This window comes from Protomyctophum parallelum (assembly GCF_964188405.1).
Source record: "Protomyctophum parallelum genome assembly, chromosome: 14".
In the NCBI taxonomy this organism is placed as follows: Eukaryota; Metazoa; Chordata; class Actinopteri; order Myctophiformes; family Myctophidae; genus Protomyctophum; species Protomyctophum parallelum.
In genome coordinates, this window is record NC_139709.1 from 973,658 (window position 1) to 988,657 (window position 15,000).

A 15,000-nucleotide genomic window follows, 5' to 3' on the forward strand; every position below is an offset into this window, starting at 1 on the left:
ATGGTGAGTTCCTCTGGGCACCAGGACGGTTACCATGGTGAGTTCCTCTGGGCACCAGGACGGTTACCATGGTGAGTTCCTCTGGGCACCAGGACGGTTACCATGGTGAGTGTGGAGAACCTGGGAGACATCAACCAGGACGGTTACCATGGTGAGTTCCTCTGGGCACCAGGACGGTTACCATGGTGAGTTCCTCTGGGCACCAGGACGGTTACCATGGTGAGTTCCTCTGGGCACCAGGACGGTTACCATGGTGAGTGTGGAGAACCTGGGAGACATCAACCAGGACGGTTACCATGGTGAGTCTATCTGGACACCAGGACGGTTACCATGGTGAGTTCCTCTGGGCACCAGGACGGTTACCATGGTGAGTTCCTCTGGGCACCAGGACGGTTACCATGGTGAGTTCCTCTGGGCACCAGGACGGTTACCATGGTGAGTTCCTCTGGGCACCAGGACGGTTACCATGGTGAGTTCCTCTGGGCACCAGGACGGTTACCATGGTGAGTTCCTCTGGGCACCAGGACGGTTACCATGGTGAGTTCCTCTGGGCACCAGGACGGTTACCATGGTGAGTGTGGAGAACCTGGGAGACATCAACCAGGACGGTTACCATGGTGAGTCTATCTGGACACCAGGACGGTTACCATGGTGAGTTCCTCTGGGCACCAGGATGGTTACCATGGTGAGTCTATCTGGACACCAGGACGGTTACCATGGTGAGTCTATCTGGACACCAGGATGGTTACCATGGTGAGTCTATCTGGACACCAGGATGGTTACCATGGTGAGTCTATCTGGACACCAGGATGGTTAACATGGTGAGTCTATCTGGACACCAGGATGGTTACCATGGTGAGTCTATCTGGACACCAGGATGGTTACCATGGTGAGTCTATCTGGACACCAGGATGGTTACCATGGTGAGTCTATCTGGACACCAGGATGGTTACCATGGTGAGTCTATCTGGACACCAGGATGGTTAACATGGTGAGTCTATCTGGACACCAGGATGGTTACCATGGTGAGTCTATCTGGACACCAGGATGGTTACCATGGTGAGTGTGGAGAACCTGGGAGACATCAACCAGGACGGTTACCATGGTGAGTTCCTCTGGACACCAGGATGGTTACCATGGTGAGTCTATCTGGACACCAGGACGGTTACCATGGTGAGGAGAGAGAGTGTGTGTGTGTGTGTGTGTGTGTGTGCGTGTGTGTGTGCGTGTGCATCAGACTTCGCAGTGGCCCCTTACGATGCATCATGTTCAGACAGAGTGTACATATAAGATGTTAAGTGTGTGTGTGCGTGTGCGTGTGCGTGTGCGTGTGCGTGCCTCAGACTTCGCAGTGGGCGCCCCCTACGACGCGTCCGGATCAGGGCGGGTCTACATCTACCATGGATCAGCTGATGGACTCCGAGAGGAACAGCTGAAGAAAGCTGCTCAGGTAGAGATGATTGATTGATTGAAGTATTTATGAACAGTTTGCAGAATTACAGTACATTTCAACTCAATACAAAGACTGTTCATTAACACCCAAGGACGAAGCTTTATCCAGAAGACGAAGTTTTTTTAATATGAAAACCAGATTGCATCTCTCTACAGTCTAGGAGCGCCTGTTGCGTTATTGTCGGGGAGGTGTCTCTGTATCGTTTGCAACAGTCAGTCACTCATATAATGATACAGGCTGTTTCTAGCGGTAACAATAGCGTTTTCTCTCAGTCAGTTGATTCTTCATATCCATATGAGTGAAGCGGCCGGGGTGACATGTTTATTTTATATAACACAGTTATTATATGAGGCGATCTAAAATCCCCCTATGGGGATTATAATACAAATAAAAAGTACACAAACCTGTGGATTTGCGCCCTCTACAATTTACAATTTAGGCATTTAGCAGACGCTCTTAATCCAGAGCGATTTACATTAAGCAAGAACAAAAAAGATGGGAATACATCACATAAAAACATTTATCATGAAACATGCGTAAGCTAAGAAAGTAACAGTGGAATATCTATATAATGAAACTATACATATAAACTATACATATATACTACTATGCTATACATATGTACTATGACGTGCTATGACTACATACAATGCAATTATAGTGCTGTCTACATAACATGCTATAAGTCTGTATCAAATGCTATCTAAGTCTACAGAAATGCTATCTAAGGGGTTAGGGTAAGTGCTATGGGCCATGATGGAGTCTGAAAAGGTGGGTTTTCAGACTACGGCAGAATATTGGGAGTGATGCTGCAGTTCTGACTGCAATGGGAAGTGCATTCCACAGTTTTGGAGCCAGAAGGGAGAAGAGTTTGGGACGTGTGGAGCGTTGTTGTCCCGGCGTTTTTAGTGAGGGTACTTCCAGCTTCCCTGCGTTGGCTGATCTGAGTGCGCAGGAGGGTTTGTAGGGTTCAATCATACTTGCAAGATACTGTATGGGGGAGCCATACCTTTGGTTTCTTTGAATGCCAGCATCAGAGTTTTGTATTCTGTGCGGGCAGCGACCGGGAGCCAGTGGAGGGAGCGGAGCAGGGGGGAGACATATCTACCGATATCTAGCGATATTGACGTTAGACTTCGGTGCTCTTTTTATAACCTATATAATAACATATATATATATATTGTGTTACATTAAGGTGTTGACAGCTCAGCCAGGCACTCACATGTTTGGCTATTCTCTGTCTGGAAACATGGATCTGGATTCTAACAGCTATCCTGACCTGGCCGTGGGTTCGCTGTCTGACTCTGTGTTCATATACAGGTACATGCACGCATGCACACATTTTAATTTCGTTTTAATTTCGTTTTAGTCAGTGAAAAAAGGTAGTCGACGAACATTTTTCGTCTTAGTTTTAGTAGACGAAAACAACATTGGCACGCACGCATGCACGCACGCACGCACGCACACACACACACTACACACACACACACACACACACACACACACACACACACACACACACACAGATTTAACAGTGACAGTATGATGTTAAAACTCTTTCAGAGCCAGACCCGTCATCAGCATTCAGAAGGAAGTCAGGACCAAGCCAGAACAACTGGACCTGACCACCAAGAACTGTGGAGACAGTGTGTGGTCAGTGTGTGTGTGTGTGTGTGTGTGTGTGTGTGTGTGTGTGTGTGTGGTCAGTGTATGTGTGTGTGTGTGTGTGTGTGGTCAGTGTGTGTGTGTGTGTGTGTGTGTGTGTGTGTGTGTGTGTGTGTGCGTGTTCTTGGATTAAAATGTAAACATTTTAACGACCTTTTGTTTAGTTTGTCTTTGGTATTCAGACAGCCAGCAATGAGTAAAACGCTACCAAAATGTGTCTTGTTTACTTCCTCATTGGTTAGTCACTGCGACCGGGCTTTTTTCGACCAATGACAAAGCTTCTAGGAACATCTTTGATTGCATATTGCGCCCCCTAGATGTGTCACAGGGACTGCATAATTTTTTGGGATCGTTCTACACTGGCTGTCATTAACCCATTCTGACCTGAGATCAGATTCATACGAGGTTTCTGCCGGACACACACTGGTCTGATTAACCCATTCTGACCTGAGATCAGATTCTAAAAATGTCAGTCGCTCTTCGATTTTTCAAAAATAGCAGACCTACAAGCTCGTATCGCGCCACTCGGTGGCGCGATATGAGCTTGTAGATCTGCTATTTTTCAATAGCTAAAGCATAACATGATGCTGACACCAAAATGGGTGCCCGTTCAGAATGGGTTAAAGGAGAATTCCATGCTAGAATGCTTTCTTACCTTTCTTACCTTTCTTTGTAGTCGTTACGTCCCCACCAAAGAGGTCCAGGTGTTTTTTTGTGCAAAAACTCCTTATTGGCTATTTCCCCTACCATAAGCCCTCAATGAATTGCCTTGAATTGCATTGAATTGAATGGGGCTATGGGGTGTCGTGCTAATTCGCTTATTTCCATCTAAATAAGTAGTAAAGTGTGCCGCTTGGGTTATTATTTACATTATGAAGAGGGGATATATACAAAAGAAAAATTGAGTGATGGAAATAAGCGATTGTATGGTGTATGTTGTATTTTACAACATGTATTTTGTATTTTACACCATGTATGGTGTATTTTACAACATGTATGTGTATGGTGTATTTTACAACATGTATGTTGTATTGTATGTGACAGGTGTGTGTTCTTTACGTTTCTTCCAGCTTGGAGGTGGAAGCATGTTTCACCTACACAGCAAACCCCAAGAGCTACTCTCCTAGACTCAGTGAGTTCACCTTTGACCTCTAGACCTACTCTCCTAGACTGAGTGAGTTCACCTTTGACCTCTAGAGCTCCTCTCCTAGGGTGCGTTCGGAAATGCGCCCTGAACGCACTGCTGTGCTCTCTTGTGTCGTTCGTTTATTCAGTGCGCTGCGCACCGGGTGTGCCGAGTGCCCGCACTGAGAGACCCTAACCCTGAAGCTGGGGTCGTCCACTGAGAGACCCTAACCCTGAAGCTGGGGTCGTCCACTGAGAGACCCTACCCTGAAGCTGGGGTCGTCCACTGAGAGACCCTAACCCTGAAGCTGGGGTCGTCCACTGAGCGACCCTACCCTGAAGCTGGGGTCGTCCACTGAGAGACCCTAACCCTGAAGCTGGGGTCGTCCACTGAGCGACCCTAACCCTGAAGCTGGGGTCGTCCACTGAGAGACCCTAACCCTGAAGCTGGGGTCGTCCACTGAGCGACCCTACCCTGAAGCTGGGGTCGTCCACTGAGAGACCCTAACCCTGAAGCTGGGGTCGTCCACTGAGCGACCCTAACCCTGAAGCTGGGGTCGTCCACTGAGCGACCCTAACCCTGAAGCTGGGGTCGTCCACTGAGCGACCCTAACCCTGAAGCTGGGGTCGTCCACTGAGCGACCCTACCCTGAAGCTGGGGTCGTCCACTGAGCGACCCTAACCCTGAAGCTGGGGTCGTCCACTGAGCGACCCTAACCCTGAAGCTGGGGTCGTCCACTGAGCGACCCTAACCCTGAAGCTGGGGTCGTCCACTGAGAGACCCTACCCTGAAGCTGGGGTCGTCCACTGAGAGACCCTACCCTGAAGCTGGGGTCGTCCACTGAGCGACCCTACCCTGAAGCTGGGGTCGTCCACTGAGCGACCCTAACCCTGAAGCTGGGGTCGTCCACTGAGCGACCCTAATCCTGAAGCTGGGGTCGTCCACTGAGAGACCCTAACCCTGAAGCTGGGGTCGTCCACTCAGAGACCCTAACCCTGAAGCTGGGGGTTGTCCACTGAGAGACCCTAACCCTGAAGCTGGGGTCGTCCAGTGTGATTGCGTCACAGCTGTGGTCGTTCGTAAATAAGGTGCTAATGCTAGCCAGAAATGGAGGAGCCAAACCTTTGGTCACTTTAAAGTAATAATATTAATAATGTAATGTGTCTGTACAGCTATAGGGTATTAATAATATTAATAATGTAATGTCTCTGTACAGCTATAGGGTATTAATAATATTAATAATGTAATGTCTCTGTACAGCTATAGGGTATTAATAATATGAATAATGTAATGTCTCTGTACAGCTATAGGATATTAATAGTATTAATAATGTAACGTCTCCGTACAGCTATAGGCTACTCCTTCACAGCCGAGGCAGAGCGGCGGGAAAACAACCTTCCCTCCCGGGTGATCTTCTCCAAACGCTCCGGCTCCGACCACGAGTACGAGTCCACCGGGACGCTGACGCTGTCCGCCCAGGGCAAGAGGCAGTGCGTTACCCAGAAGGCCACGCTGCAGGTGAGACACTACATTACCCAGAGGGCCACGCTGCAGGTGAGACACTACATTACCCAGAGGGCCACGCTGCAGGTGAGACACTGCATTACCCAGAGGGCCACACTGCAGGTGAGAAACTGCATTACCCAGAGGGCCACACTGCAGGTGAGACACTGCATTACCCAGAGGGCCACGCTGCAGGTGAGACACTACATTACCCAGAGGGCCACGCTGCAGGTGAGACACTGCATTACCCAGAGGGCCACACTGCAGGTGAGAAACTGCATTACCCAGAGGGCCACACTGCAGGTGAGACACTGCATTACCCAGAGGACCACAGTGCGCTTCAGGTGAGAAACTGCATTACCCAGAGGGCCACACTGCAGGTGAGACACTGCATTACCCAGAGGGCCACACTGCAGGTGAGAAACTGCATTACCCAGAGGGCCACACTGCAGGTGAGAAACTGCATTACCCAGAGGGCCACACTGCAGGTGAGAAACTGCATTACCCAGAGGGCCACACTGCAGGTGAGAAACTGCATTACCCAGTGGGCCACACTGCAGGTGAGAAACTGCATTACCCAGAGGGCCACAGTGCGCTGCAGGTGAGAAACTGCATTACCCAGAGGGCCACAGTGCGCTGCAGGTGAGAAACTGCATTACCCAGAGGGCCACACTGCAGGTGAGAAACTGCATTACCCAGAGGGCCACACTGCAGGTGAGAAACTGCATTACCCAGAGGGCCACAGTGCGCTGCAGGTGAGAAACTGCATTACCCAGAGGGCCACACTGCAGGACCGATGCAGAGAGCTTTGACATTTGAAACACTTCCGTTTCTTCGTTTCCCAAGAAGCTAATGCTAGCTAGCGTTAATCGTGACGCAGATCTGATCCTCACCACAGACTGAGGACAGCGCACTAATCTGACCCTCACCACAGACTGTGGACAGACAGAGCACTAATCTGACCCTCACCACAGACTGGACAGACAGCGCACTAATCTGACCCTCACCACAGACTGTGGACAGACAGCGCACTAATCTGACCCTCACCACAGACTGTGGACAGACAGCGCACTAATCTGACCCTCACCACAGACTGTGGACAGAGCACTAATCTGACCCTCACCACAGACTGTGGACAGACAGCGCACTAATCTGATCCTCACCACAGACTGTGGACAGCGCACTAATCTGATCCTCACCACAGACTGTGGACAGCACACTAATCTGATCCTCACCACAGACTGTGGACAAAGCACTAATCTGACCCTCACCACAGACTGTGGACAACGCACTAATCTGATCCTCACCACAGACTGTGGACAGACAACACACTAATCTGATCCTCACCACAGACTGTGGACAAAGCACTAATCTGACCCTCACCACAGACTGTGGACAACGCACTAATCTGATCCTCACCACAGACTGTGGACAGACAACGCACTAATCTGATCCTCACCACAGACTGTGGACAGCGCACTAATCTGATCCTCACCACAGACTGTGGACAACACACTAATCTGATCCTCACCACAGACTGTGGACAACACACTAATCTGATCCTCACCACAGACTGTGGACAAAGCACTAATCTGATCCTCACCACAGACTGTGGACAAAGCACTAATCTGATCCTCACCACAGACTGTGGACAAAGCACTAATCTGATCCTCACCACAGACTGTGGACAAAGCACTAATCTGATCCTCACCACAGACTGTGGACAACGCACTAATCTGATCCTCACCACAGACTGTGGACAACGCACTAATCTGACCCTCACCACAGACTGAGGACAACGCACTAATCTGACCCTCACCACAGACTGTGGACAAAGCACTAATCTGATCCTCACCACAGACTGTGGACAAAGCACTAATCTGATCCTCACCACAGACTGTGGACAACGCACTAATCTGACCCTCACCACAGACTGTGGACAACGCACTAATCTGACCCTCACCACAGACTGTGGACAACACACTAATCTGATCCTCACCACAGACTGTGGACAGCGCACTAATCTGATCCTCACCACAGACTGTGGACAACGCACTAATCTGATCCTCACCACAGACTGTGGACAACGCACTAATCTGATCCTCACCACAGACTGCAGACAACGCACTAATCTGATCCTCACCACAGACTGTGGACAGACAGCGCACTAATCTGATCCTCACCACAGACTGTGGACAACGCACTAATCTGATCCTCACCACAGACTGTGGACAACGCACTAATCTGATCCTCACCACAGACTGCGGACAACGCACTAATCTGATCCTCACCACAGACTGTGGACAGACAGCGCACTAATCTGATCCTCACCACAGACTGCGGACAACGCACTAATCTGATCCTCACCACAGACTGTGGACAGACAACGCACTAATCTGATCCTCACCACAGACTGTGGACAACGCACTAATCTGATCCTCACCACAGACTGCGGACAACGCACTAATCTGATCCTCACCACAGACTGTGGACAACACACTAATCTGATCCTCACCACAGACTGTGGACAGCGCACTAATCTGATCCTCACCACAGACTGTGGACAACGCACTAATCTGATCCTCACCACAGACTGTGGACAACGCACTAATCTGATCCTCACCACAGACTGCAGACAACGCACTAATCTGATCCTCACCACAGACTGTGGACAGACAGCGCACTAATCTGATCCTCACCACAGACTGTGGACAACGCACTAATCTGATCCTCACCACAGACTGTGGACAACGCACTAATCTGATCCTCACCACAGACTGCGGACAACGCACTAATCTGATCCTCACCACAGACTGTGGACAGACAGCGCACTAATCTGATCCTCACCACAGACTGCGGACAACGCACTAATCTGATCCTCACCACAGACTGTGGACAGACAACGCACTAATCTGATCCTCACCACAGACTGTGGACAACGCACTAATCTGATCCTCACCACAGACTGCGGACAACGCACTAATCTGATCCTCACCACAGACTGTGGACAGCGCACTAGTTTCACTAGAAATTCAATCATTCAGCGCTTCTGATTATGTTGTGATGTCATCAATGGTGGACAACGACATTCTGACCTCATGTTGTGATGTCATCACCGCAGGACAACATCCGGGACAAGCTTCACGGGATCCCCATCGACGTGTCGGTGGAGATAAAGAACGCGGCGCCGCGGCGCAACACGAGACAGACGGCACTTCCTGAACTGCAACCCGTGCTGGACGCCAACCAACCAATGACGGCACGCGCTGAGGTAAGCCAACCGAAACGGTGGTTAGTAGAAACAGAGAGATGTGTTTGGGGTGAGAGGTGAGTCTCTTACCACCGCGGCTCAGTGACGTCATGTTGTAGTTTTAGTAAAAACAGAGAGATGTGTTTGGGGTGAGAGGTGAGTCTCTTACCACCGCGGCTCAGTGACATCATGTTGTAGTTTTAGTAAAAACAGAGAGATGTGTTTGGGGTGAGAGGTGAGTCTCTTACCACCGCGGCTCAGTGACGTCATGTTGTAGTTTTAGTAAAAACAGAGAGATGTGTTTGGGGTGAGCGGTGAGTCTCTTACCACCGCGGCTCAGTGACGTCATGTTGTAGTAAAAACAGAGATGTGTTTGGGGTGAGAGGTGAGTCTCTTACCACCGCGGCTCAGTGACGTCATGTTGTAGTTTTAGTAAAAACAGAGAGATGTGTTTGGGTGAGCGGTGAGTCTCTTACCACCGCGGCTCAGTGACGTCACGTTGTAGTTTTAGTAAAAACAGAGAGATGTGTTTGGGTGAGCGGTGAGTCTCTTACCACCGCGGCTCAGTGACGTCATGTTGTAGTTTTAGTAAAAACAGAGAGGTGTGTTTGGGTGAGCGGTGAGTCTCTTACCACCGCGGCTCAGTGACATCATGTTGTAGTTTTAGTAAAAACAGAGAGATGTGTTTGGGGTGAGCGGTGAGTCTCTTACCACCGCGGCTCAGTGACGTCATGTTGTAGTTTTAGTAAAAACAGAGAGATGTGTTTGGGGTGAGCGGTGAGTCTCTTACCACCCCGGCTCAGTGACATCATGTTGTAGTTTTAGTAAAAACAGAGAGATGTGTTTGGGGTGAGCGGTGAGTCTCTTACCACCGCGGCTCAGTGACGTCATGTTGCAGTTTTAGTAAAAACAGAGAGATGTGTTTGGGGTGAGCGGTGAGTCTCTTACCACCCCGGCTCAGTGACATCATGTTGTAGTTTTAGTAAAAACAGAGAGATGTGTTTGGGGTGAGCGGTGAGTCTCTTACCACCGCGGCTCAGTGACGTCATGTTGCAGTTTTAGTAAAAACAGAGAGATGTGTTTGGGGTGAGCGGTGAGTCTCTTACCACCGCGGCTCAGTGATGTCATGTTGTAGTTTTAGTAAAAACAGAGAGATGTGTTTGGGGTGAGCGGTGAGTCTCTTACCACCGCGGCTCAGTGACGTCATGTTGCAGTTTTAGTAAAAACAGAGAGATGTGTTTGGGGTGAGCGGTGAGTCTCTTACCACCGCGGCTCAGTGACGTCATGTTGTAGTTTTAGTAAAAACAGAGAGATGTGTTTGGGGTGAGCGGTGAGTCTCTTACCACCGCGGCTCAGTGACGTCATGTTGTAGTTTTAGTAAAAACAGAGAGATGTGTTTGGGGTGAGCCTCTTACCACCGCGGCTCAGTGACGTCATGTTGTAGTTTTAGTAAAAACAGAGAGATGTGTTTGGGTGAGCGGTGAGTCTCTTACCACCGCGGCTCAGTGACGTCATGTTGTAGTACTGTACTGTAGCATCCAAAGTGTTAAGTGTGTTTGTGCGTTTACGTGTGTGTGTGTGTGTGTGTGTGTGTGTGTGTGTGTGTGTGCAGGTGAGCTTCATGAAGGAGGGGTGTGGCTCTGACAATAAGTGTCAGAGTAACCTGCAGGTCAAATATCGCTTCTGTCACCGAGAACCCAACGACGTGTTCACTCCCCTGCCCTCGTAAGTACACACACACACACACACACACACACACACACACACACGGACGCACTAAATTGTAAACTGTAAATTGTTTAAAATGTTTTTCAAAATAGTAAAAGATCACTGCGTGAAAAGAGGAGTTATCGGGCAATTATGGGCACTGTGTTTTGCCTGTAAACCTCAAGTTTAGCGGCATATACAGTTAATATACGGTAATATACAGGTGTGACGGTACATTACGGGAGTTTACCGGAGTTTGTTGTAAAGTTTAAGGGGAGTTTCCTGTAATATACACATCCGTATTCCAAGCTTTTTGCTCAGTGTCTGTAACTCAAGACAGGCCTACGTTGTGAGCTTGTACATCTACGGATCTACGCTTCTCAAAATAGTAAAAATGGCAAAGTAGTTTAGGGATGAGGGTCGTTCTCTCTCTGTCTCATTGTGTCCCGGTGTGTGTGTGTGTGTCTCTCTCTCCCTCTCTCTCTCTCTCTCTGTCTCACTCTCTCTCTCTCTCTCTCTCTCTGTCTCTCTCTCTCTGTCTCTCTGTCTCTGTCTCTGTCTCTGTCTCTGTCTCTGTCTCTGTCTCTGTCTCTGTCTCTGTCTCTGTCTCTGTCTCTGTCTCTGTCTCTGTCTCTGTCTCTCTCTCTCTCTCTCTCTCTCTCTCTCTCTCTCTCTCTCTGTCTCTCTGTCTCTCTGTCTCTGTCTCTGTCTCACTCTCTCTGTCTCTGTCTCTGTCTCTGTCTCTCTCTCTCTCTCTCTCTCTCTCTCTCTCTCATTGTGTCCGGGTGTCTCTCTCTCTCTCTCTCTCCAGGAGGGAGGGCGTGCCCTCGTTCTCTCTGTCCAATCAGAAGGACGTGGCCCTGGAGGTCACCGTGACCAATCAGAATGGAGACGACGCCCACGAGGCCCACGTCACCGCCCACTTCCCCCCCGCCGTCTCCTACTCCGCCTTCAGAGCCCCGCCCACCGTGAGACCTGTCTGTCTGTCTGTCTGTCGGTCTGTCGGTCTGTCTGTCTGTCTGTCTGTCTGTCTGTCTGTCTGTCTGTCTGTCTGTCTGTCTGTCTGTCTGTCTGTCTGTCTGTCTGTCTGTCTGTCTGTCTGTCTGTCTGTCTGTCTGTCTGTCTGTCTGTCTGTCTGTCTGGACTTTAGTATATTCACCTTTCTTCGATATTTTATTCGTCATATTGTTTACATCATAGAGTGTAGTTATACTAACTGTGATTGGTCATATCGTGTACATAGTCGACACTGATTGGTTCATATCGTGTACATAGTCGACACTGATTGGTTCATATCGTGTACATGGTCAACACTGATTGGTTCATATCGTGTACATGGTCAACACTGATTGGTTCATATCGTGTACATAGTCAACACTGATTGGTTCATATCGTGTACATGGCCAACACTGATTGGTTCATATCGTGTACATGGCCAACACTGATTGGTTCATATCGTGTATATGGCCAACACTGATTGGTTCATATCGTGTACATAGCCAACACTGATTGGTTCATATCGTGTACATAGCCAACACTGATCATTGTGTTTCAGGAGGAGAAACCAGTCACTTGTACGGCCAACGCTAACGGTTCCCAGGCCGAGTGTGAACTGGGGAACCCTTTCAGGAGAGACGCCAAGGTACAATATTTTAACCCATTCTGACCTGAGATCAGATTCATACGAGGTTTCCACTGGACACACACTGGTCTGATTAACCCATTCTGACCTGAGATCAGATTCTATAAATGTCAGTCGTTCTTCGATTTTTCAAAAAATAGCAGACCTACAAGCTCGTAGCGCGCCACTATGAGCTTGTAGATCTGCTATTTTTCAATAGCTAAAGCATAACATGATGCCGACACCAAAATGGGTTCCTGTTAAAAACGATTGTCTATTCAAAATGATTCTCGATTCAATACTACAATTCGATACAGCTGTGTTGATCTGAAGTGACCAGAACTGACTATACAGTAACTTTAAAATGACTGAAGACATGATGTTTACTGTGATGATTAGGGTAAGCTTACATTTCATATCACAGACACCATGTAGTGATATGACTGAAGACATGATGTTTACTGTGATGATTAGGGTAAGCTTACATTTCATATCACAAACACCATGTAGTGATATGACTGAAGACATGATGTTTACTGTGATGATTAGGGGGAGCTTACATTTCATATCACAGACACCATGTAGTGATATGACTGAAGACATGATGTTTACTGTGATTAGGGGGAGCTTACATTTCATATCACAGACACCATGTAGTGATATGACTGAAGACATGATGTTTACTGTGATTAGGGGGAGCTTACATTTCATATCACAAACACCATGTAGTGATATGACTGAAGACATGATGTTTACTGTGATTAGGGTAAGCTTACATTTCATATCACAAACACCATGTAGTGATATGACTGAAGACATGATGTTTACTGTGATTAGGGGGAGCTTACATTTCATATCACAAACACCATGTAGTGATATGACTGAAGACATGATGTTTACTGTGATGATTAGGGTAAGCTTACGTTTCATATCACAAACACCATGTAGTGATATGACTGAAGACATGATGTTTACTGTGATTAGGGGGAGCTTACATTTCATATCACAGACACCATGTAGTGATATGACTGAAGACATGATGTTTACTGTGATTAGGGGGAGCTTACATTTCATATCACAGACACCATGTAGTGATATGACTGAAGACATGATGTTTACTGTGATTAGGGGGAGCTTACATTTCATATCACAAACACCATGTAGTGATATGACTGAAGACATGATGTTTACTGTGATGATTAGGGGGAGCTTACATTTCATATCACAGACACCATGTAGTGATATGACTGAAGACATGATGTTTACTGTGATTAGGGGGAGCTTACATTTCATATCACAGACACCATGTAGTGATATGACTGAAGACATGATGTTTACTGTGATTAGGGGGAGCTTACATTTCATATCACAGACACCATGTAGTGATATGACTGAAGACATGATGTTTACTGTGATTAGGGGGAGCTTACATTTCATATCACAGACACCATGTAGTGATATGACTGAAGACATGATGTTTACTGTGATGATTAGGGTAAGCTTACATTTCATATCACAGACACCATGTAGTGATATGACTGAAGACATGATGTTTACTGTGATTAGGGGGAGCTTACATTTCATATCACAAACACCATGTAGTGATATGACTGAAGACATGATGTTTACTGTGATTAGGGGGAGCTTACATTTCATATCACAGACACCATGTAGTGATATGACTGAAGACATGATGTTTACTGTGATGATTAGGGTAAGCTTACATTTCATATCACAGACACCGTGTAGTGATATGACTGAAGACATGATGTTTACTGTGATTAGGGGGAGCTTACATTTCATATCACAGACACCATGTAGTGATATGACTGAAGACATGATGTTTACTGTGATGATTAGGGTAAGCTTACATTTCATATCACAGACACCATGTAGTGATATGACTGAAGACATGATGTTTACTGTGATTAGGGTAAGCTTACATTTCATATCACAAACACCATGTAGTGATATGACTGAAGACATGATGTTTACTGTGATTAGGGGGAGCTTACATTTCATATCACAGACACCATGTAGTGATATGACTGAAGACATGATGTTTACTGTGATTAGGGGGAGCTTACATTTCATATCACAGACACCATGTAGTGATATGACTGAAGACATGATGTTTACTGTGATTAGGGGGAGCTTACATTTCATATCACAGACACCATGTAGTGATATGACTGAAGACATGATGTTTACTGTGATTAGGGGGAGCTTACATTTCATATCACAGACACCGTGTAGTGATATGACTGAAGACATGATGTTTACTGTGATTAGGGGGAGCTTACATTTCATATCACAGACACCATGTAGTGATATGACTGAAGACATGATCTTTACTGTGATGATTAGGGTAAGCTTACATTTCATATCACAGACACCGTGTAGTGCTGTACAGTAAGTGGTGGAAATTATGGATCGATTTTGAATCGTTCATAAGTAACGGGAATCGAAAATATTTTATCTACAATTTTGTAAATGAAATATTGTTACTGTTATTGAACTGTGTGTGTGTGCGCGTGTGCACGCCTGTGTGCCTGTGTGTGTGTATGTGTGTGTGTGTGTGTGTGTGTGTGTGTGTGTGTGTGTGTGTGTGTGTGTGTGTGTGTGTGTGTAGACAACCTTCTACATCATCTTAGGAACCACCAACATTAACCTGA

The 15,000-nt window shown here is 47.3% G+C and overlaps 1 protein-coding gene across 1 annotated transcript in view; it reads left to right on the plus strand.

Annotated features, from left to right (window-relative positions):
• Positions 1–15,000, plus strand: part of LOC310870771 (integrin alpha-6-like) — a 57,654-nt gene that overhangs the window by 28,271 nt on the left and 14,383 nt on the right. Inside the window, exons 8-17 of the mRNA XM_083782075.1 lie at positions 1,344–1,450; positions 2,649–2,773; positions 3,017–3,106; positions 4,189–4,250; positions 5,593–5,762; positions 8,869–9,018; positions 10,610–10,722; positions 11,516–11,672; positions 12,260–12,346; positions 14,958–15,000. The exon at positions 14,958–15,000 is cut by the window's right edge and continues 37 nt beyond it. Of these exons, the coding sequence (XP_083638201.1) occupies positions 1,344–1,450; positions 2,649–2,773; positions 3,017–3,106; positions 4,189–4,250; positions 5,593–5,762; positions 8,869–9,018; positions 10,610–10,722; positions 11,516–11,672; positions 12,260–12,346; positions 14,958–15,000 (1,104 nt within the window). The remainder of the gene's footprint in view (positions 1–1,343; positions 1,451–2,648; positions 2,774–3,016; positions 3,107–4,188; positions 4,251–5,592; positions 5,763–8,868; positions 9,019–10,609; positions 10,723–11,515; positions 11,673–12,259; positions 12,347–14,957) is intronic.